General features: G+C 35.7%; 1 protein-coding gene across 1 annotated transcript in view; it reads left to right on the forward strand.

The window, feature by feature from the left end:
* The window catches only part of ESR1 (estrogen receptor 1), a 188,566-nt gene that overhangs the window by 106,709 nt on the left and 56,392 nt on the right, over positions 1–25,465 (forward strand). Inside the window, 2 exon segments of the mRNA XM_021382255.1 lie at positions 5,383–5,499; positions 22,189–22,524. Of these exon segments, the coding sequence (XP_021237930.1) occupies positions 5,383–5,499; positions 22,189–22,524 (453 nt within the window).

The following is a 25,465-nucleotide window of genomic DNA, read 5'->3' on the forward strand; positions in this document are numbered from 1 at the left end:
TGTTCTTAAACTTGCTAGGCAGTTGTGTACATGACAATAAGGAAAAAGGCCTAGACTGGAAAACATATTTCCTTTGCGTCCTGTAGGGAGATCATTCTTCTACTTACACCTCTGAAGGAAAGATCGTGAAGTGACTGAGGAATGAGAAAAGAGGAAAGGTCAAAATCTGTATAGTCTGTATTATGTCATGTAGCTTCCACACAGTATTCATTTTCTAGTGAAATCTTCACATATGTATAGAATAGTAAACATGAGTTGTTAATTCAAGCCAAACTATCATGATACTGATCTTTCCTTTACCCTTTCCATATACTATTCAGCTAACAGGAAAAATGAAGAAAAAAGGAATGAGAACAGACATTGCTTCAGGATTCCAAACCTGCTGCCATCTAACCAGTTTAGTAACTCATGAATATATACGTTGAGAAAGAGTAAAATATAAAAAGTAAAGCACCATTCCAGCAGATGAAAATGGAACTGGTGTTTCATCTACTATTTCAGCACTATCACACTAAATGCAAAATATAATTCTACCCCAAATCCATTTCATCTTTTTTGAATCTTAGACAAGATAACAAAATAGGAAGCATATTTTTCCCTCATGACATATAAAAAAGAGACCAATCTAGATCCCAATCTCTACAAAATCTGGCAAGGAATGTGACATCTAGTTTCTGTTTCCTTATCTGAAAAATCACAATTGTTTTAAATCCTTGGCACATGATTAAACCAACTGCTATGTTAAAGGAAAAACTCCCACAGTGTACTACTCATAGCCATTTCAATAGGATCTCTTCAGAGACAAAATACATTTTCTTAGAGTCATAGGCGAGTCATGGCTATCTTATTGCTGTAGATTTTTAATGATATCTCTTGTATTTTTAGCTTTAGTTTATTTGAGCTAAAATGGGAAGAGGAGTAATCCCTCTAGAGAAAACTCCCACAAACAATATGAAGAGGCCAAGAAATTAAAACAACTGTAAATTACTCGTGTGCACTTAAAATCCAACAGGTCGTTGGCCACAAGAAAATTAACATATCTCTGTTTTTATTCCAGGCATAACTTCAGGTTATGTATTCTCATGGGTCTACTGAATAAGTTTTGGTAGTCTTATTTTATATTTGGATCCTTGGTAATTAATGTACAGTTTGCAAGGAGATGTAGTGTATTCACAGTACCGCCTATAAACGAAAATGTTCATTTTGTTAAAGTATTGTAGGAGTCTTTAACATCAGTACTCTGACAAAATCTCTTCATTGACTTTAAACCAATTTCTCGTGCAAAATAAAATCTGTTTATGGCCCTCTTTCATTCACTGATGCATGAAGGCTGCTCTGAAAGTACAGCCTCCTATTTTATTATATTGGTCCACAATGTAGAGGCAGATGTTGGTGATATAACACTAGAGGTTGAACCTTCCCACCAATATTCCATTACATTTTCTTGCCTTGTAACAGATGACAGCAGAGGGGCAATCTGACAAAATGGTGTCTGACATGGAAATGAGTATGAAGCGAAGGTGTGTCACTGAATTTCTCCACGTGGAAAAAATGGTACCCATTGACACTCATTGACACTTGCTGAATGTTTATGGAGACCAAACAGTGGATGTGAGCACAGTGAAGTGGTGGGTGGTGCATTTCAGCAGTGTTGACAGTGACAGTGGGTACCTCCGCTAGTGCAGTTGTTTACAAGCACAGCATGCAGGCTCTTGCTTATTGCTGGCAAAAATGTATAGGTAATGGTGGTGAATATGTTGAAAAGTAGCGTTTTTTAGTTGAGAATTTGCTCCATCAAATAGTGTTATTGTGTTCTTTGTATCTGTTGTAGTTTCCATGGAAATAAATAGGAAGCATTACTTTTGGAGCATTAAACATACACTTTGCTGGAACTACTAGCTACAAGTACTCTGATGCTTAAAGGTTCTGCTGAATGTTGTAACACTTAACTTTAAATAAATATGAAGTGTTTTGTTGACTGAAACCCTCACAGAGATATTGTCTTCCCACTCTGACTGAAGCATACTTGGCTGTTGCATACACTGCATGTATCATGAGAACACTTAGACTGATAGTGATGTGAGTCTCTGAAAATAAATACTAGGTCTTTGACTCATGGTGTCAAGAATGACTGACTACATATCCAATAAGAAACAGCCGTGATTATGACAGGCTGAGTGAGGATAAGCTGAAAATCATCCCAATTTCAATCATTTTCTTCTTGCTGACATTTTACTTCCTCAGCTTTACTCCCTATAATATTGGTTGTTATAATATGGATTGTCACATCTAAAATCAGTGCTTTGAGAGAAGACCTAGATTTTTTGCCCTGTTCCAGAAGGATCTTAGCATACAATAAAGTGCTGTGAAAGTACATAACATTAATTTTACTATTTTTAAATGTAGAATGTGCAAGACATCATTAAAAAAAAAAAACACACAAGTCCTCCAGCAGCTCCCTTCAAGTCTTCTTTTGTAACTGATGACAGTGCAAGTCATACAAACGTGGGGATTAAGATAAGTAATATATGTAATAGAATGTAATTGAATGACATAAAATATGCAATTCAGTGTGTAAGACAGTAAACTCACTGTCTTTAATCTTGTGCAGGGTATCTGATAATTTATTTTCATAAAAGCAACAAACCAATAGGAACACAGAGTCCAAGTGCTTCCCTTTATAAGTATCAGTGATCACTAAAGACATTTCTTCTTCCCATATTCCTACGATACCAATTATTTGAATGGTCTAATTAGTTTCTCCTGTAGCCTGCATTATTCTTTCAATACCATTAAAAGGAAGTGTAGAGCAGCTGGACACCTGTTGTGTCCCACTGTCCTATTAATGATTCCAGTCAGTGAGGAATCCCTTCTAATAAGCCAGATTGCTCAGAATCTGCATTGCCAAGAGATGAGCTTTAAGGATAAAGGAGAAAGTAGAAAAACTAAAAAGACAGTACACCTCAGATTTATTAAAGTACTTTACTTAAAACTGTAAGTCACCTTTGAGTTTTACCTATTCGATAGTTACATTTTTCTGTCTTTTCCCATTCATGCCATCCCATGTTGCACCACCCCAGTCTTGTCTGTTCCTTGCAAAGGAAACTTTCTTCTTTGGTTCCTGTGACTAAGCACTTGAAATCAGATGGTAAGTTGAGGAAGCTGAAACAGTTCCTTCCTTCCTCCCTGCTTGCCTTCCTTAGCTTCCTCTTCTTCCCTGATTCATTTGGTGATCATTTTTACTGTGTGCTCTAATTATCTAATATTTTGTTTGAGTTCCTTTTTTTTTCCCACATTGTTTAAACTAATGGAAGACTCATTGGTTAAACAAAACCTAAAAACATGAAAAGTACTAAAAACAGTATTGTCTTCCTAGATGTACAGTTATTATGACATCTATGCAATTAGCTATGGTATTGTATTGATTTCAATAAGGACTGTAGCTCAATTACAGTTAGGATTGTTTTATGTGCTATTCTACAAACCAAAATCCATTTTTGAAAATTTGAAGTTGGTTAAAGGAAATCTAGCTTCAGATCAAATTAAAAGGTTATCTATCGCCTGCATAAGAACTATGGAAAGGGATGAGTTGAACCTTATAAAGATCAGTTGGTCCAGCAGAGGTGTTACAGCACATCTTTGGCTTTGACCAAAATGGGAACATTTATCCGCTTTTCTTACAGAGGGTTGTAAGATGATTTCTGTGCCTGGAGATATTTCATTCCTGAATTTATATTTTAACTCCACTAGGATGGAAATTAGGTAACTAGTCAGAGCTTTTATTTGTTTTTAGAATGTTAATTAATGTTTTCAGCCTTTCTCTTACCTTGTTTCAGACCTCAGTTTATTAAACAAGGCAATTGGTTGAGGACAGGTACCGCATTTTTTTTTGCTGCTGTTTAATGTGACCTAATAAACATGCATTTCCAAAAAAGTACAGCTTTACCTTTTTTTCTCCTTTTCCCTGTAGATATTGTATTTTTATATGGTTGAGGCTGTTTGCTTTCTTACTTGATTTTTTTTTCTTACATGTGAAATGTCTTGAAGTAGATATAGAACAGTCTATATCATAACAAAGGAACTGAAAATTAAAATGCTCTTTCATGCTGAGGTTGAGTTGCATTTCTGTTCTTCCTCTTTACCTCACTCCAGGAGGATATATGTACATATGTACAGTTAATAAATAATAATTCTGTCTGAGACAGTATATAGTCAGCTGTCTTTATTAACAAGTTTACCATTTGGCTGCTTATTTTGATTGGATCCCATTTTTATAGCATTAGAGAACAGATGTTCCTGGTGTAATCTGATAGTCATTTTTACCCTATTTTCTAATTTGTAGTCAAGGATAGATGATTTGATGAGACCAAGGCCTCTGTCAAACCTCCACCCTGCTCTACCTCAAGCTGATCCCTTGACCTGAAAGAAAGAACAAACAGTTCTGCAGTAAAATTGTTTCATTTTGTGCTGTACCTTAGTTGCATTTAGATGAATACCACGCACCAATAAGATCATTTTAGATAGTCTTTTTATCCTTGCTGAACTTTGCCTATGGTTGGAAAATAATTTAATAGTAGGCTTGAGAACGTATTTGATACTTAATTTTAAGGGACAAAAGAGGGGAAAGAGTTTGTTGGCATTAACAAATTATGATATGTTGAAAACATTTGTAGAAAGAATTGAGGCACAGAGCATAATAAAGGAGGAAGTGGAGCTCTGAAAGACAAGGTGCTGGTGTGAAACTTAGTTGCACCAGAGGGTAATAGAAGAATTTGTCTTGAAAAAAATGTGTTTTTGCATGTATCAGTATACAAACAATTCGGGATTGAAGTTAGGGATTGATTTATCTCTGATGTACAATTAAATTAATATTTTCTGCTTCTATCTTATGTTGTTTTCCATTTCTAAACTGCCCCAAATTGTGGTAAATGTTTAAAAAAGTTCTGTGGATAGGCTTTTTTCATTCTGTAAACCTATAATCATTTGATGCTTAAGCATCACAACAAACACACAGATCACATGACATTTTATTTCTCAAACTAAGAACAAAGAATTCAAGTGACTTGTTCATATTTATCTGTTCCCTTTTGTGGCTGTTTTGATTGTTAATTTTTTAAAATTATTCTATAGATTTTTTCATTTTTATGAAAATAGTTTTTAATATTTTGAAGAACTTGTGTGTAAATGTGAGTGTACTGTCAATTTTTAGCATTATTAACATCTTTTTGATAAACTATGACAGTAAAGCTACCTTTTTTCCTGAGATGTTAGATGCTGTACTAAATACTTAGTGAAAAATAGGATAAAATATTGTAGGCAGTTAGTAATGCCTGTTGTTTATGATCGTGTGTAACTGTCTTTATTTTCCCTCTGTTTTTACAGGGCACAATGACTACATGTGTCCTGCCACTAACCAGTGTACCATTGACAAGAACAGAAGAAAGAGTTGCCAGGCCTGCCGACTGAGAAAATGCTATGAAGTGGGAATGATGAAAGGTGGTATGTACACAGCAGTCAACCAATCCTCATTATTGGTGTCTGCCTTCCTGTCTTTTAACTTCATTGGACAGATGATACAGTTCCTAAAGCAGGAATATTTTTTATTTCTGAGCTGAAGTGTATTAAATCAAAGAACAATTAAATAAAAAAAATAAAAGTATCTCAAATCCTATGTTATTATTCTCAGCCAAATTTACATCAAAATTTGTAGGAACTTGGACTTTGATGGACCTATGGTTCTTCTGTTAATGTTTTTAATGCATGATTTTTTTTGGTCTCTGTTGGTAGAAGCCAGATTGTGATGAATTAAGCTTAACTCAAGAATTTGTAGCATTTTGCGGTTCAGCATGAAAAGCTCTGGTAATCTCAGATCAGTCCATATTTGTTAAAAACCAGCAACAACAACTAAACAAAAACTTATGAATATTTACTTCTTATTCGTTTAGTTCTGGAAAGTCAGTTCCTTTATTCCAGTACTGTCCCAATACTGTTTATGTGAATTAATTTCAACAAAACTGAAAGTCTTGCTTATTGTATGCAAACTGAAATAGATGCCAATTTACTGGAAGATACTTACGTACTAATGATATCAGAGAGGAAGAATTAGACACTGAATGCCTAGGCTGAAGTGGCATACCACTGAATTATTTTATACATATATTCAATCCTAAAGTTTTGGCGGCAAAATTAGAAATAACTGACAATACAGAATAATTGCCATAGTGCGTTCCTAGATGGAAGTTCTTTTTGTAACGTATTTTTGGATCCATCATGATACCTGCTTTTCTCCTCTATGTTACAGTATTGCGTATTTCATAGAATCGTAGAATCATAGAAACATTAAGGTTGGAAAAGACCTCTAAGATCATCTAGTCCAACCGTCCACCTGCCTCCAATATTGCCCACTAAACCATGTCCCCAAGTATTACATCTACCCTTTCCTTAAACACATCCAGGGATAGTGACTCCAGCACCTTCCTGGGCAGCCTTTTCCATTGCCTCGCCACTCTTTTGGAGAAGAAACTCTTCCTAATGTACAGTCTGAACCTCCCCTGGGGCAACTTGAGGCTGTTCCCTCTTGTCCTATCACCAGTTACCTGGGAGAAGAGGCTGACGCCCCAGCTTGCCACGGTGTCCCTCAAGGAAGTTGTAGAGGGCAATAAGGTCTCCACTGAACCCCGACTAAACAATCCCAGTTCCCTCAGCTGCAATATTTGACAATTTGACAACTGACAATATTCGTCAAAATCAGAGAGAAGTCCCTAAGAATCAATAGATAAGATGAATAGGAAATCATGGGAAACATTTGCTCTAAATCAGAAGAAAACCTTGTAATAGACTATTAAAAATTCAGATTGCTTTTATTAATGAATAGTATTCACTATCTTTATCAAAACCTATTTTAATGCAAAAACTTGGCAGAACAGTAAGCGTTCAGAAGAGAAAGGAATAGAACATGTTTTACATGAGGAAGAAGCTTATTGTTAAATTAGAAATTGGTTCTTTCTTTTCTGGCATAGAAAATGTTTACTTATTCCACAATGAACAGCCAAGAGAAAGGAGTACCTCATCATGTCTATACTTCACAGATCGTATAGTAGTTTATAAATCCAGTCAGTGCAGTTGGGGTAAGACAGGTTTGGGAATTCTGGGAGAGAGATTAAAGGGGAAAGAGTGAAGGTGTTGCTCTCCTTTGATGTTGTATATGCATTTTTCTCAAATCAAGGATTAGACAAGAGCTGAGACTGATTTTGTTACTCTCTGTGTTGTGATGCAAGCATCTCGAAGATGTTAAATCTTTTTTTAATTTTAATACTTGACTGTAGCCTTTTTTTTTCAAGGCAAACTAATGCAAGAAAATGTAATTCGTAAATTTACCGTGCAGCCTATTCTAGATGAATCATTAAAGTGTGTTAAGATACATCATTATGTTTTATGATGATTCTACTATGTCTTTCATTTGGCATGTTTCCATCCATTTATGCTTATATGTATTTAATTAATGACCCACTCTACCAGTCTGATGTTTTTCCTGTCTGTTCTGTAAGATACGGATTATAATGTTTTTGACCGTTCTGTATATATTTGTTTTCAATCTCATAAAAAAGACTGCTATTTTTTTAAAGTTTTCTTTCTGAAATAGCTGTTCTGAAGTTTATGTTTTTTGCAGTGGTCACTTTAGTAAAGTCTTATGGACTTCATCTTTACCCTTCCCTTTTACAGTGATGTAATATTTCTATTGAACAACAACAACTACAACAAAAAACAACAAAGCAAACAAAAAGAAAAACGTAAAAGCAAACAAGGAGAATAGAGATGTAAATTTTGCCTGCTCCTATAGGACCACTAATAATGCACTGAAGTTCACCACTGGTTCATAGGTTAGAGTTTGAGAATGTGTATTTTATGAAACCTGCAAAAAATTCTTGAAATCTTTGCTACACGCTACAAATTTGGCATGCCTACAGATGAAATATTCAAGACAGGTAAAGTTTTGCAGGATAAAGTAAAACATTCAGGATTCCACTGGACTCATTAGCAACTCCGTTCTCCAGAAACTGCAGGAGACAGAAATTCTTACCTCCAGATAGTTCTTGATAATTGTCGTATTTCTCTCGCATGAAGATAAAAGTTAAGTGCTTATTCTTAGCATGCCATCTGATTAACTTCTAAACTGTTAACTTTTAAATGTTTTTTTTTTTCGTTCTGATTTGTTTTCCCAGGGGAGTTGTCTCAAGCTTTTCTGTTGTGAAAGATCTCTTGCAATTCTTTTAAACATTTCTGAATCACACAGCATTCCTTAAAACATTTATTTGTCTTCATAGAATTTTTAAATTGAAATAATCTTATTTTTTTCATATGAAAGACTTTGTCTTGTTGAGAAGGATTAGTTGGTTCATGCATTTGAAAAAATTTTTGTGCGTCATATCTCACTTTTAGATTTACAATTGTTAGTTGCATGGTTAGGATGATACAGCTTTTAGACACAGTTGAATACTTACATAGTCTTTCTTTTCTCTGAAGGAATCTCAGTTTTCCTTCTCTGAGGTTTCTTCTTAGCTGAGATTTCTTACTAGATCGTGTCTTCTTCTATTGTTTAACTTCTGAGCAATAGCTGATATTATTGAATAACAATGACTATGAGGAAAACTAGATAAATTCTTGATTCATTATTCCTGGTTAAACGTAAGTTATTAACTGTGGTTTCTGAGGTATTACTTCTGGAAAGTCACTTAATTGAATTGAAGTATTTTAAAAGTTCATCATTTTATTTTTAATAGAGTAGACAATTGAAATATTTTTAGGCCTTCATTCAAAAAAAGTGCAAAATTCAAGTGGCTCTTGAAGTCAACAGTAGGAACATTTATTTATGAGTATGTGTGGAAATCTAATTTTTTCATCCATCTTTTCTTTAGTCTTTCAAAAACTTCTTCCAGTACTGAAGAGTATTTTTCCTTTATCTCCTCTTATGTTTGTTTTTCTTTCTGCATCAGTTATCATGTTGCTTGGAGATACAATTAGACTGATAGATTCTCAGCTGATGTAGTTAGCACCTGAGACAGGGATTATAGCTGCTAGATTTTGTCCAAATACTTCTTTTTCTGAATAAGCCAAAAAAACTTTAAATTGTATGCAACTACTTAGACTATGCACCTCTATGTTTGTATGTGGGGATAAAGTGTTCTCACAGAATAAGCTCCTTATCATGTGCCTCTTTCTTCTGATTGGTAGCAAGGAAGAATAGCATTGCCTTTTTAAATGATATTTATGAAGACTGGTTTTGTTCTGTTTTGGAGAGCTGTATTCTAGCTTACTGTTTCATACTGTGTGGGGTCCTGCAACACACTCCCAGACTCCAAATGGAGTTTTTACAGCAGTTGCTGTCCTGAAGCTTCAACCATGTTTATGGTCCAGGTGATATTTACTCCAGTATAGACTTCCATTTCTTCATTGTTTTAATGACTTGACTCCAAATGATCCCATTCTTGGAAATCAAAACCACTTATTTAATTTTTATTTATCAATTAAATATTTTGTATATTATGATAAATGGATGTGGATTTCTAGCTGTAAGAATGCTACATTGGTCCCCTCCTATTGTATATGACTGCAGATTTAACATCAAGTATTCTGTTGAATCAGAGCAACTTGGTGCTAATGGAATCAAAATTAACCACTTTAAATGCTATATTCTTTACAAAAAATCAGTTATTTACTTGATAAGCTATTTTTAGCCACTCTGAGACTTGCATAACTTGTCAGCAGTCTGCTTTCTTTCCAATCTTGAGTCATATGAAATGTGGTGATTGAGGATTTGAGAGCTCATGTTCTAGATCTGGTGATCATAGATACAATCTGGGGTGTTTATTATCTTGGAGTAGTCTGAATTCGATGTTGTAGAGAGAAGATTCTGAGTTCAGGAGTGTCACTTCTGTGAACTATGAAATTACTGTGTAGGTGAAACCTCCAGTGCTCCTCCCAGAGATTATCTGAGAAGCCTTCAGAGATTGGTGTAGTGCACCCAGAGAAGAAAAGTTGGTTTGATGTACCAGTGCGCCTTAACTACAAGCCAGATACATGTAAAAAACATTTACGTTAGTTGCTGGAATGAATAAACATTCCTATTTTCAGGTTTTCTCTTACATTCTCTTTAACTTGTTACCTACCTGTAACAATATGGGAATTCAGTGTGACAATAGTGCATAAGTTCAAAACAAATTTTTACAGAGAAAAGAAAAAGCACTTGGCAAATTTACCATCTGCTCAGAAAAGAAATGTACTGTTTTTTTGTCTTTAAATGGAGAGAGCTATGCTTTCTTACTGAATACCATATTTGCTCATGTTAAAAGGCTTCCTCTCCCTCCAGTAAATAAATAAAATGTATAGAAAAGGCTAGAAAGTTATTAAAATCATTCTCAAGAGCAGAGGTAAATCTGTGTCTGATGCAACCACTGGAATGTTTCCAGGCTTTCTGGTTTTCCATGTAATTATCTTCTAATGAAATATTGTATCAAAAATAGAAATTAGTGAATGAAGGCAAATGGCTTAACAATGTGAAACTATTTTGGTTTGTCCAAAGAGTACCTTTTTGATATTTATTGGACATGCTGTTCTGTACTCAACCAAAGAACTGCGTAGGTAGGGTCTGATAAATGTATGAGAAAATGTACATTTTTAATATGTAGTTGATGGACTGCAAGCGTGTACTCAAGCAGCATTTGAGGAGAAGTTTTGTGAGTTTGGAACAGCCTATTGGAAAAGAAGATGAAGTTAAAACCTAGCTTTTTAGTGAAACATGAAAACTTTTGCAAATATGTTTTATCTTCTCATTCCAGGCTAGAAGGAATACCAGGAAGGATCTTTGTTAAGCAGGTTAAGCACTGCATTCAGACTAAATTGCTTAAGATTTTTTCCAGTTAGGTCATGAAAATCTCCAAGGGCAGAGACTTTAAAGCCCCATCTGACAACCTGTTTCATGCTTGTTTATACCCCGTAGCTATCCATCAGCTACCCATTCACCAGTACTCCCAGGTCTTTTTCAGCAGGGCTACACTTAATCCTTTCATCCCCCAGCTTGTACTGGTAATGGAGGTTGCCTTGACCGAGGTGCAAGATCTTGTGTTTGGATTTGTTGAACATCATGAGGTTCACCTGGGCCCGCTGCTCAAGCCTGTCCAGGTCCCTCTGAATGGCATCCCATCCCTCTGGTGTGCTGACCGCACCCCGCAGCTTGGTGTCATCTGCAAACTTGCTGAACGTACACTTGACCCCACTGTCAATGTCATTGATGAAGATATTAAAGAGTACTGGACCCAGCATTGATCCCTTGGGGACACCACTCATCAACCATGATTGATGTCTGGATCTTCCCTGGTGGCATTCAAGGCCAGGCTGGATGTGGCTCTGGGCAGCCTGGTCTAGTGGTTGGCAACCCTGCCCACGGCAGGGGGGTTGAAACTAGGTGATCTTTGAGGTCCTTTTCAACCCAGGCCGTTCTACGATTACAAAGGATTCACTGTGAACCCAGGAATGTTTATGGATTCACTGTAAAGACTACATAGAAATGAGGCTACTGCCATTCTTATTCTAGCCAAAACTTAGTATGATTTGTGCAGGAGTGTCAGCACTGAAAGTCATTCAGTTGAATGATGGATCAATTGAACCTCTGTTGTACATCTCCTCTAGCACTCTTTAAAACGTGCTATGAAGAAAAAATGAATGCCAAAATACATATTAGGAAGAAGCATGTCTTGCATCTTTAATTAGTAAATCATGAGTTCTCAAGCTGTGAGTTATGAATAGTCATTAGAGACCCTAAATTACATTTCCCTGATTGCTATCAGCATTTTTTGTCACCAGGTCTTTTAAAGCTTTGCATGAAAGACCACTTATGATCTGCAGTGTAGCTGACAGGACACTGGGCAATGTGATGCTTAAAGTGACTTGATCACTGAGCAAGGTCAGGCTGGAACAGTCTCTGAGCAACCTGATCTAGCTGTATATGTCCCTGTTCAATGCAAGGTAGTTGGACTAGATGACCTTTAAGGTTTCCTTCCAACTGATATGAATCTATGAGCAAACTGGTGGAGCAGTGGACCCTGTACTCCCCACTACTGCCCGTCTCTCTCTCTTTTTTAACAGGGGTAGCACTGATTGTAGAGAGAAAAAGTTCTTGTTTGGAAATGATTGAGAACCATTCTTTGAAACAAACAAAAAACAAAATTTTATGATAGAATCATAGAATATCCTGAGTTGGAAGGTACCCATAAGGATCATCAAGTCCCCAGATTTTTGTTTTTGATTATCTAACCTAAACCATCCCGAACTTGATTTGATATGTTGCTAACCAGTCATTATGCCAGTCTTCTTTTTTTTTTTTTTTTCCGTGTACTAGGTGGCGCACTATCATCTGATATTACCCTTGTCCAACATAATTTAATGACAAAACAGAGGAACTGCATTCAGGTCCAGTACTTTGTGAGGTAATCAGACAAGGAAGTGTCTTGAATTGGTGGAGGCCTTTTAAAATCTCAGTATCAGTGAACTGTCGTGACAGAGAGAGGAAAAACAAATATTGAGGTACGCCGGATTCTGCTTAGCTAATTGTTGTGGGAATAGAAATTTAAAAGCCTGTCCAATCCTATTCTCAGAGCAATATTTGCCTACCAGTGTAGACTGGCAAAAAATTATTGCTTTGGAAGAATATGGTGTTCAATGACTAGTCCAGCTACAGCATGATGGTGGAGTTGCAACAGTTCTATTTCTTTAAATGAATCAAATAATCACACTCAAATACCATCTCTATATATCAAACAAAGAAATGAATGACTTAATTATAAACATCATATCCAAAATAATTTGTACTGCATCCAGTATTGGCAACTGGAAAGACATGGCGTGTCATTTGCTGCTTGTTCTGTTAATTTAATCGGACACTGCCATTCTCCTCGTCTTGCTATTTTTGTGTCTGTTAGCCTGTTAATCAGGCCCTGTTAAAATTTGTCTGATGAGAAGTATTAATACTCCATGGCATATATCAATAATGATTTTAACTTCCATACCACCATCTTGTGGTATTTTACAGAAAAATTTCCATAATCTAAATTCTAGATGAATTTAAGATCAGTTGCATTCGGTAACATTTTAGAGTTTTCTCATGAATTCTTATCTCAGATTCTGCAATAAAAGCTGTGTAATTTTATGGAAAAAAATTTTCGATGTCAGTGCTTTCAATTATTAAATAGCAAGGACATAACCAATTATCAAGGACTTCAGGACTTCGTGGATATGGTAATATCTGTAATTAGAGGCATTTAGGAAATTATCTAAGTCCCTAGCATATACAGCATTGCCACTGCTGTAAATGATACATGGAGTACAGTGATTAAAGACCAAGAGCTTCAGAGTTCCTAAAAAGACCTGATAGTATTTTTCTAAAGGCAGACTATTAAATGTTTGTTTCAGTTAAGAAAAAAAAAGAAAAAAAAAAGAAAAAAGAAATATTCTTAAGGATCAAAAAGAAAAAAGAAAAAATAAATTTCTTCTTCTCTTACTATTTGTTGTTATTATAGGAGGCAGTTCTACTAAGGGAGCAAGTACTTAAAGAACCTTCTCCAGCAAAGTTAAATAACCTTTCAAAATATGTAGTTCCTATCTCATGTCAAGTTTAACAGAATTTGAAAATGCTCTCAAGGCTTGCGGTTACAAATTTTACACAAGGAACTATAGTTTCTACCTCCCGCCAAACTCTGTGAAATCCAGGCTGTGCTCTTCATTAATTTTCACAGCCATCTCTTCTGAATAACACATTAACAAATACACAGCATTCCTCAACCACTCAGGAGCAGAAAAAGTTCCAACATCATGGTGGATAGACCAAACTCAAATATTTTATTTATTGATATCACTGTCAGAAACTGATATCCGTGTCAGAAACCTGGCTATTAAACACTGTCACTTGAGACAGGTGCATTCATGATTAGACATTAAATTCTTTTTGATTTTTTTAGATTATTTCAGTCAGTGTTTCTCATTCTCTTGGTGGACTTATTGCATTGGTGGGTAAGGGAAGAACTGCTGATGTCATCTAGCTGGAAATGTTCAAAGCATTTGACAGTGTGCCACACAGCATGGATTTAGTGGATGGACTACTCACTCAGTGGATAGGGAATTGGCTCGATGGCCTCACTTGAAGAGTTGTGGTCAACAGCTTGTGTCCACCAGTGACAAATGGTGATACTTTGGCGATAGTACTAGCAGCACTATTTATCATCTTTGTCTTCATCATGAACAGTGGGGTACAGGACACACTCCACAAGTTTGTAGATGACAAGGCCAGGTTCAAGTACTGTACATTGGTCAGGGCAGTCCCAAGCACAAAAACAGACTGAGAAGTGAGTGGATAGAAAGCATCCCTGTGGAGAAGAACGTAGGGTTGTTGATGGATGAAAAACTAAACATGAGCTGTCAATGTGCACTTGCAGCCTAGAAAGCCTGCTCTGTCCTTGGCTGCATTAAAGAAGTGTGGCCATGTAGAAGGTAATCCTCTTTATCTTCACTCTTGTGAGATCCCACCTCATGTACTGTGTTCGTCTCTGAGACCCCCGGTGTAAGGCCATGGACCTGCTGAAATGAATCTAGAGAATCAGGAAGATGATCAGAGGGCTGGGGCCCCTCTTTTATGTAGAAAGGTTGAGGGAGCTGGGGTTGTTCAGCTTGGAGAGGGTTCTGGAGAGACCTTATAAGAGGCCTTCCGTTATCTAGTGGGGGCCTTCAAGAAAGCTGTAGAATGACTCTTTATCAGGGTGTATGGTCACAGAACAAAATGTACTGGTTTTAAACTAAAAGAGAGTAGATTTCAATTAGACATTAGTAAGAAATTCTTCACTGTGAGTGTAAAGAGGCACTAGAGCATGTTATTCAGAGAAGCTATGAATGCCCCATCCCTGGAGATGTACAAGGGAAGACTTGATGGGGCTTTGAGCAATGTGATCTAGTAGGAGGTGTTCCTGCCCATAGCAGGGGGATCAGAACTAGCTGATCTTTAAGGTTCCTTCTAAATCAAACCATTTTATGATTCTATAATTCTGTGATTTAAACTAATTGTCAACCCACCTGTATTTTCAGCACAATTTACACTTCTGTTTGATATCCTAAAATAAATGGATAGGAAATAAATAATAGGATGATTATATGAATCAAATTCAAAAGAAGAAATTTTTCAAACCTGTAAAATTTGAATTTGGAAAATGGTGTTACTTTCCTGTGACCAAACAATGTTTCTTGCAGAGAGAACCAAGTGGAAAAACAAAACAAAACAAAAAACCCTAAATACCAAAGCTTTAAAAAATCTCTTTGGAAAGACCATAATTCTGAGATATGTCACACCATTAGGACCTACACTGCAGTCATAGTTAAAGCAAGTCTCTATCCATTTTAAATTTATCAAGAACGTAATTATATTCCTGACATCTACTTATGTACAGCAGCTTTAGAGGAGCTTCTGTAAGGCCTTAACGGAACATTAAAAATACTGAATTTATTGTGCCTAATGAGGTCTGTCTAAAAAGAAAAATAACTGAAGAGGTCCTGTGAGACAGCTACCTTGCATGTATGCACCTAAGACAATTTTTAGATGACTCTAAAGCCAGTTGTGCTCTGATGACACTCAGGTTTGCATCCATAAAGGCACTGTTGGTTTGTTCACACTGTTACTCTTTGCCAGACTATTACTTTTGTGCCCTCCCATCAGTGACACCAATGATATTAGTGTAAGCCTGGGCACAGTTCCAGAGCTCTTCTGCAGCATTTTAGCAAGTAAGTCCTGTACGAGGATACCTGAGATTGGACTTTTGATTTCTAGCCTATTCAACTGTTAGTTTCAGTTTCAGATTTCCTTGCTCTCCATATAAACCCTTTCTGGCATAGGAAAATCTAGAATTTCTTCCTTTGTGAATACTGACGTGGTCATGTAGCTTCTCTGCTGTGGCTGCTCTTCTCTGTGTGCTCCTTTAATACTCTGGTCATCAACTGGATATGGACTTTCTGAAGGATGCCTTTGTAGTCATTATCTCATTTACATTATCATATATGCTTAATCTTTTCTTCTCAGACAGGATTTGTTTTACCAAATGCTGGACAGACCTTCTCCCTTGCAGTCTGTTATTCTGATGAGGTAGATTAGTCTCAAAGAGATAGCAAATTGTTTCGGAGAGAAGGTGATTCCAAGCAACTTTGAAATGCTCTTTTGACACTCTGTAACAGACTGTAAGGACAAAAGTACAGGTTAGTAATGCTTCAAGGCCAAGTGTGTATCAAGAAATGCCAAGAAATGTCTCTTATAATCTGTAGGCCTCTAATGAGGAGCAGCAATTTGGACAAAGAGCCATTCAAGGGATGCTCCAGCCTGGTGGTTAGGTGGTAAACCTAGGTGTTGCAGTCTTTTCCTGTGTATAAAGCTCTCCTTCCCCATCATATTTCCACAAACTGTGTTCTGAAGGAGTTCTTAGGAGCCACAGCAGCTGTGTTGATGAAATGGAAAGGAAGCAACAAAAGGAAAAGCCTGCATTTACCAGGAAGCGTTAAATGAAGAGGAATCCTCTAAACCTGAGAATTCATTTCTGAGCAGAAAGATTTAAAAAGGAGCTTCTTCCTTGTGTTAGAAATTATTTATTTTGCTGGTTAGCTCCAGTCAGACATGAAACAGCACTGATATGAATGAGATGTTATTGCTCATATGCTTGTTGCCTAGAAACAGAGCTCTGGTTCTCCACTTCTGGCACTCAACCTGCCTTTACATTTTGACTTGTCAACTTTCCAAATCTACTGTGTTTCCATTCCTTTCAGCGTGTCTGTCAAGTATAAAGTGGAAGTTAATTTGTAGAACATTGACTATTGTAAAGATTCTCAGAGTGCTGAATATGTACCATTAATGGTACAGCTCAAAGTTATGTGAGAATGAATTTTTTAAGCAGCACTTGCATTCTGATGCCCACAACTGGGACAGTTACCGGTGTCACTATCATGCCATTATCACTACCTCGAGTAACAGAAAGATAGTGAGCCAGTTGTAGATAAATATTTTCCATATAATTTATAGGGCTTCTAAAGCAGTAAGAGGAAAAAATGCCAGATATTGTGATAGAGATTATTTTTGTCTTTGTTTGATAATATTCTTTCTGATATTATACTTCAGTAATGTGCTGCTTCTCTGATGGCTCTTTTGGAAAAAGGCAGCACAGTATTTAACAGTTCATTGACTTGTGATTTCCCTGGATTTTCCTTCTATATCTAGCAGGATCTGGCAACCTACAGAACTGGGGAATTTCAAATGCAATTGGAAGGAACATAAGTATTCATTGCAGCAGTAGAAAACAACTACTTGTATTAAAAATATCTACTGTTTTTTTGTTAAAAAGCACTTCTGTTATCACTGAATCACAGTGTGGAAGCCAAGACTGTATCTACAAATGTGGCAGTTGTTTGCATGTATCGTAGCTAGGAATTACTAGCAACTGGGAACTTTTTTGTGTCTAAAGTTTTAGACTGAGAGTATCAAAGATACTTCTGCATACCACCGTGAGATGTCTAAGGATTACCAATAGTGATCTAAGTGTCTTAATTTACTTGCTCGCTGTATGATTTTAAATCTTTTTACTCTGTTTTTAGTCAGTAAAATTCTCCTTTTATAAAAGGGGAAATAGAAACTCCTGTTGCCAGTAGACTTAATATAGCAGTTTCTAGCATAAAATACTATCTCATCCCACTGTATGGACCTGGAACTCTGAAGTAAAGTCTGCCATCACCTCTGATTGAGCAGCATATGTTTTACTTTCGCACATTTATGAGAGAGAGTTAAGAAAAGAAATTGCTTTGGAAGTGAAGAAATTTTTATGGCCAGACTAGACAGTGATAATGCAGTAGAAAGAGGTGGTGACTTTAAAATTTTAGTTTCATTTTGCACGTCCTTCTAAGATAAACAGCTCTTGACTAACCCAGCTCTACTGAATGGGATAGCCTGAGAAAAATCTGCAGATGGAACATTGTTATCACATCACAAGACAGGATATGTTGTTCCTGGCTAGATTCACAGTTTGTGTAATTACCTTTTGCTGACTTCAATTTTTCTATAAAATAAAGTACTTATATACTGCTCCAAATTAGAACAGTGTTCTAATAGATAATTAAAATTGCAAAGTGAAATTCTCAAATGTTAGAAAATACAGAAACTATATTCTATGATTCTATGATTCTATGACACAAGAATATCTTGGCTTGTTAGTTTTGTCAAATGAGCTGGTTTTGCCATCTTATGTCAAAAAAGGTTTGCTGGGTTTTATGAAATCCCTTCCCATTTATTGCAAATAATAAAATGTTCTTCAGTTGTATTCCTACAAAATTCCTAATAATGAAAATTATTATAATAGTGAATTAAGGAGAATTTTCATTGTTATAATAATGAAAATTCCTAATAATGAAATTAAATAATATTATCTAAAACTGTGTATCACAAACATATTTTACTTAAACAGGTTTTGAGATTATGCATATATCTTCAAATCTAAAATGCCTAATTCTGAAGTTGTCACAAAGGAACACAGATTTACTTCTATTTGTTCTCTTCCTCTTCTTCTGTGAATATTCTTGAAAATTTTGAAGAAATAAAGGTGGGGATCTTCAGGCACAAAGAAACTGGCTTTTGGATGCCTGAGTTTCAGTATTCACCCAATGCATTCCTAATTTAGAATTTATTTATTTTTTTTACTGATCTGGAATTTATTTTTTTGTTTTGCTTTTATCACTTATTTGAAAACACTATCAGAGTGCTTCACCTGGTTAAATCTTGATTCCACAATCCCTGTGCAATTTTGTTACTAATCAGGTTCTACTGAATTCCAAGAGTATGTAACTGGTCTACAGTTTTGCCACCTATCTTCATGCCTTAGAGAGCTGGCTGAATTTAGAGGTGAAGCTTTAGAAAATTATCTTTGAAAATGTTCATTGTTTCAACTTTAATACTGAGGTGGAAATCATTGAGAGCTTTTGCAAGATACACAATACTTCTATTTTTGGTAGAATACTGTTTTTCATAATCTGCCAATTCTAGTTCCCTTATTGTCTGAACTGTGGAATCAAAATTAATGCATTCATATATTTAAAAAAAAAGCATGCGGGATCATGGCATTTTTGACAATTAAGGTAGCTGAAAAAAATTGTCTTTTTATTTGGAATCAGTGACTGTGCATTATTGTTATATATTTTTAACAGAGATAAAATTTGATTAAGCTGGAGGAGATTTGGAAGCACTTATATTTTTTAGAGAGATACGCACTTCTATTTGGTCCAAGAAAATGAATAACAGGATCACTATGTTATGTATCCATGTAGGGATTTAGCATTAATTTCTATAAATCTCTAACTAGTGTGATGCTTATACAGATTCAACAACCTTTCTGTCCATGATCATAAAAGCTGCTGATGTGATCCAGAGAAAATGCATACTCTCTCGTATATATTTCTTCAGATCTGGTCTCTAAAACTGTAGTGTAGGCTTCCTATTTTTTTTTTTAAATCCTGAAATAAAAACATAAATATAAATTTGTGCACAGCATTTCTTCCAAATTCAGAATGCTATGTTCAATTTCACTCAGTGCATCACTTTTTTTAAGGGTGGCAAGAGCCAGTGAAGATGAATTAAAAATAAAACTATTGCTCTCATTTAGCATCTGGTTTATTTGTAAGCAGGTAAGCATGCTTACATTTGCTAAATATCCTCCATTAAAGTAAATGTTCATCACATCGTTGTTTTACTTAACAATACGTGTCTGGAGTAAGTTTAATGTGAAAAACAAACAAAAAATCCTCTCCTACAGAGTGATTCTGTGGCACAGATAATTAGGCCAAAGGTGCTATATTTTTTTATATTAACCACTGATGTATTCTTCTCTCCCACAAATTTGATCTGTACCTTTCGAAGGCATACCAGTGTCTAATGTATTCACAAATCCAGCTTTGTTTCAGCATGACATGAAAAAGAACCTCTTGTTGCCTGTTCTGAACCTTCTGCAGGGTGTTTTCCTTTGATACTGTCTTGAATGAAAAAAGAGTGAGTGTTGGTATTTTATTCATCTTGCTGCTCCCGATCTGTAATCTTGTACCTGACTTGCAAACCAAGCAGACCTAGTCAGTTTAGCTGTTTCTCACACCAATTTTATTTGACTATTCAGATCATCTTACATGTCTCTCACTTATTAGAACTATTTCAGTTGTTATATTTTATATAATTTTTAAAATGGGATGAACAGAACTGCATGTAGCATTAATTATGGTGTACCTCATGGGTTAATATAATCTGATTTATGAAGATGCTTTGTTCTCCCTTCCTCTCTTTCTAACTTCTAGCATTCTATTTACTTTATAAACTAACTTATCTGATGTTTTTATAGTATTATTATAACCCCGAGATAATGTTTCTGAATTATGTCTATTCTAAGGCCATCTATTTTTGTGTATGTTGCACAGTAGAGGCTCCAAGAGTACTTTTAACTTTTAACTCTTCAAAAGGAAATTACTGCATGAGCAGCTGTAGAATTTGGAATGTGGGAAAGTTAGCAAATGTTTAGTGTGTATGAACCATGTGGTTTTCTTTACATGATTATTTATTTGTATTTCAAAGGGTAATTTTAATTCAACAACATAACAGTGAAATAAAGCATACCACCAAAAATATTTGTTGCAGAAAAGCATGCATGCTACTGAGTAGTATGTGCATACTGTGTAGTCTGATGAAGCAAACTATCAATAAGAATAACTCCAGCATGGCACTGTTCCAAAATAAGTCTTTTATTTTTTTCTTCATAGCAAGAATCTCCCCCTCATCTTCTAAACAGAAATAGTTTAGTGGTAGTAGGTGTTACTGAATGAAAAATGGAAGAAGCAATGCACTTCAGACTTTTGGCTTTTAACTAATGGGAAAATGTAGAGAGGTTAAGTAGTAAGAGTGATGAAAGATTTATTGAACTTGCTGTATATGGAAAGATTTATAGAATAGAATCAGGAGGCCTGCTAGATCTTGAAAGAATTACACTTAAAGAGATTAATCTTCAAGGACAAATTCAGTGAATTTGTAAACTAATGAACAGTGGAAGCTGGGTGCCTATGTGGACTGCCCACACAGACGGTCTGGTAGGCTCTGTCCACCCAACAGCAATGAAATCCTTGGTATCATTGCAGGCTAGGTAGACCCATTGTTGTCTGTCTCCACTTCACAGCTCAGTTCTTTGTGTGCCTTCTTTTAGTCTCATCTCACTTTTAACTGATTTTAAGTATTTAACTCAGCCTCAAAATGTCTATGCCTCCTCCATTCAGAGCCAGCATTAATCCTCTCCTTATGGTTAGAGTCCATGTGGGCTTTATCATTACAATTTGTTTGTAACCTTTCCACGAAGGGGGATTTTGTTCTACTGTAAGGTCTAACTGTTGTTGTTCTAATTAGTATGGCTGACTTGATAACTTCCAAAGGTTCAGGGTCATCCAGTGCTAAGCACATTGCAGAATTGTGCAGTAATGACAAAGATAGTTTCTATTTCAGTTGTTACAGACTTTTGGCAGTAGGTCTCCCACACTGGATTTGAGGTGGAAATTATCTTCCCTTTTCTTTTTTCTGTTTATCTGGTTGTACAACAACCTTTGTTGCTGTATAAGCCCATCTTATGATGGTAATTTTTCTGGATGTTTCTTATGTAACTAGGAAGATCACATGCTCCACTGTAATAGATTGGTGTTTTAGTTAGAATTAGTAAACTTGAGGAAAGCTTTCTCTGATAGTTTTTGAGAGCTATTTCTGTGATACATGTAGCCTGCTCAGATCATGAAGTTACTATTGATCAGTTGTTGAACAGTTACATACTAGAGGTTAGGACATGACATTAAGGTTTGTGCTGTGAAAAATACTTATTTATTTCCAGTTACTGCCTTTTGTCACTATTTCTGATACTTATACTTTTTAAAATACTTTTTTCCTCCAGCTACTCATGTAATATTCCACATATAGGAAGAAGCCTTGACAAAGTGAACCAGGAGTTAATGCTCCACTGGCCTATCAATAGCAGTTCCTGATTGGCTGAGGCCAAATTTATGTAATGCCTGTGCTCAAGGAAAGGAGTTCATTATATTCTTGTGTGTCTCTAGGAATCCGGAAAGACCGCAGAGGCGGGCGAATGATGAAACAGAAACGTCAAAGAGAGGAACAGGATTCCAGGAACGGGGAGGCTTCTTCTACAGAGCTGCGAGCTCCCACCCTTTGGACAAGTCCACTAGTGGTTAAACATAACAAGAAGAACAGTCCAGCCCTGTCTCTGACAGCAGAACAGATGGTCAGTGCCTTGCTGGAAGCTGAGCCACCCATAGTTTATTCTGAATATGACCCCAATAGACCATTCAACGAAGCATCTATGATGACCTTGTTGACCAACCTTGCAGACAGAGAATTAGTGCACATGATCAACTGGGCAAAGAGAGTTCCAGGTAAGGAAAGAAAGCCCCAAGGGACTATAAAAGGCTCAACATGAAAAAAATACAAAAAAACCCTCCAGTATATACAACAAGTACATTAATTCTACAGATACTGTTTGAAATTCCTGAATTGACACTAATTTTTAAAAACTACTAATAACTAAAAGAAAAAATTCATGTCATATTGGTTGATAGAAAACTGTAGAGCAGCATAAGTGACTTTTGAGGACAGGTTTATTCAAGAAAAGATCCCTGCATTATTAAATATTGTACAGTTTTGGGAATATAAAGTGTTTTCCAATTTAAAAAACAAAAACAAAAACTTCAAGCTGAAGTAGAATTATAAAAGCTGAATCTAGTCTATTTGATCTAATTATATTAATTATCTAGGCCCCTTTTGAAATAAAGGTTGCTCAGTTTTTTGAAATATCTGCCACTAAATGGGCATTTCCAACCACACCAGTAATATTAGTATTTATTGTCATCCATAACTTAGAGATCTTACATGAATTTTATGTCTGAAAAATCATACAGAAACTCGTTTTTTTCTGAATACTTTTTTCTCATTGAAACTGAATCTTTTTATCTTTATCATTTTGTTACATCTTGGTTGCTTAGCTTTAACCCTTCATTTCTAGAAGGGAATTTTAGAATTGTGAGACCATTTTGGTTGAATAGATATTGCACATTCCATTGTATGGTTTAATTAATTAGTGTCTGTGAGATGAGATGACAGTTTTGTAATTAAGGTACATCATCTTTTAAAATGTCAGTCTACAAGGTTTCATTTCAGAAATTAACATTTTAATGCTTATTAAAAATTTATTGCACATACTGTAATTTTACATATACAGCATACACAGTAATATATCCCTTAAAGTTCACTGGAATTCTATTCTCTTAAATTTTTACTGTAGCTGTTTACTTCATTAACATTGTGTAGCTGTTTTATAAAGGAATATTAGAGAACACTTCCACATCTCTCACCATTACGGAGTGCATTACCTCAACAGCATTGCTTGAGTTATGGCATTTTTCTGGTTTTCTTCATTTAAACTTGGCAAGACTCTTTCTGGCAAATCACTAACCCATAAAATCTGAGTCTTTTCCAGTCCTTATGGGTTCCCCTCTTAGCACTTTTCACATGCCACTCTGTGGACTCCAGCTATGATCAATGAGAACCTGCGAGTGTTCAGTTTCTCATAATATATTAGAAGAAATCACCTCAGAATTTCATTTTTTATAAAGCTGCAGTGGTTAAGGCCTGATCCACAGCCTGTTCAAGTCAAGAACAAGTTCTCCTGTTAATTTGGTGTGCTTTGGATCATGTCTTTATGAATAGTTTTGAAAGATAAGCATATGTCCATAGTGTTAAAGCTATTCAATACAAAACCAGCTAAATTCAAATGACATTTCTCCTGATTTTAGAGACATAATTAATCTAACTCTGTTACAAACTATCAATTTACACTGAATGTGAATATTCTACATTCTAATTCATTATGTTTTCCAACTGGAAACATTTTTCTTCTATGATATTTTATTTGGATAGTTAATGTAATTAATCAAATTATAGCAACAGCGTTAGGGAACTTAGATCTATTTTTTGTTCAGAGATCTCCATAAAACTACTTGTTAGAAAACGATTACACCCACTAAAGATCAAAACTCAGCTTACTTTATCAAATATATTCTTTGTTTTCTAAGAAAACTTCTGGATTGGAAAAACAAATGTATAAGGTTATCGACTGTTTATGTAAATCCAATGTATTTTATGTGCCTGTTAAGTGCCAAAATAGCTCCTAGGGAGAAGCTAAGACAAATGACTGTGTATATATACATGAATAAGCACTCTAACAGGTGAATTTTGATATAAAACAGGAGAACTTATTAAAAAAAAATCCATTCCTATTCTTAGTTTTATGTATTAGCCACTGCATGAATAACATTACTGAATGGAGGTCTTCAAACAGAACATGAATAATTTGGGTATTTTAAAAGTCTTTCCTCAACACCTGCATGCTTCTTGGTGTCATGGCTTGCACAACTGTATCCATGACCAAAACTAGAAGTTAAGGTATTTTAGAAAGTGGATTTAAAAGAATTGAGGCACAACACATAATCTACTTCTAAAATTTGCTTCTCTGTAGAGCTATGAGAGTAGCAGCTTGAGGTCTTAGTTGTAGATTATAGATCACAGAATTAACAATCATCTTTCAAAGATAGGGCTCTTGCTTGGATTGTTTCCAGAAGTTTCCTTCTGCTGTAATGTGCTCGTAATAACTGTACTTTCAGAGAAATATGGCTACCAGTGTAAGTTATATTTTCATCTCTGCAGCACGTTGCATTTGAATACTACCTTATTACTAGAAACTACACAATACTGCTTAGAGAGGTTTTTCATATACATTATCCTTAAACAGAGAAATTGAATAACTATTTTTTCTGTTAAGTGAACTATTTTATATAACAGCATTGTGGTATTCTGCTCAGTTATTTTGTCAGCTAATTTTCTAAGGTTTCAAGCTTCAGAAGCCAAGCTAAATGCATCTTTTTTTTTTTCCTAAAGAGTGAATGAGCTTTTTACCTGCAGCAAAAAGTGGTTGCAGGAAACAACATCTCCTATGTACATCTCTCAAGCCTTGGAAATGTTGTACAAGTTCATTTAGTTAAATGCAGGCTCTCAGCTGATGGAAGAGCAGGAGCAAAGGAGTTAGTTGAGGACAGAAGAAACTGATATTAAAAGAGCAGAAACTCAGTGAAGATGCAGCATAAAAGTAAGCGTAAGGACTTTTGGGATCGTGTTTGGCATTTATATTGCCATGCAGTCTTTAAGAAGGGCAAGTGTGTCAAGGCAACTAGTGAAGTCCTTGCTTTGGTCAGCCAGTCTTTCTGGTGGTATAGAACAGCTCTTTAGAAAATTGACTGGGTAGAACTACATCTATTCCACAGA

This window comes from Numida meleagris, unplaced genomic scaffold (assembly GCF_002078875.1).
Source record: "Numida meleagris isolate 19003 breed g44 Domestic line unplaced genomic scaffold, NumMel1.0 unplaced_Scaffold193, whole genome shotgun sequence".
In the NCBI taxonomy this organism is placed as follows: Eukaryota; Metazoa; Chordata; class Aves; order Galliformes; family Numididae; genus Numida; species Numida meleagris.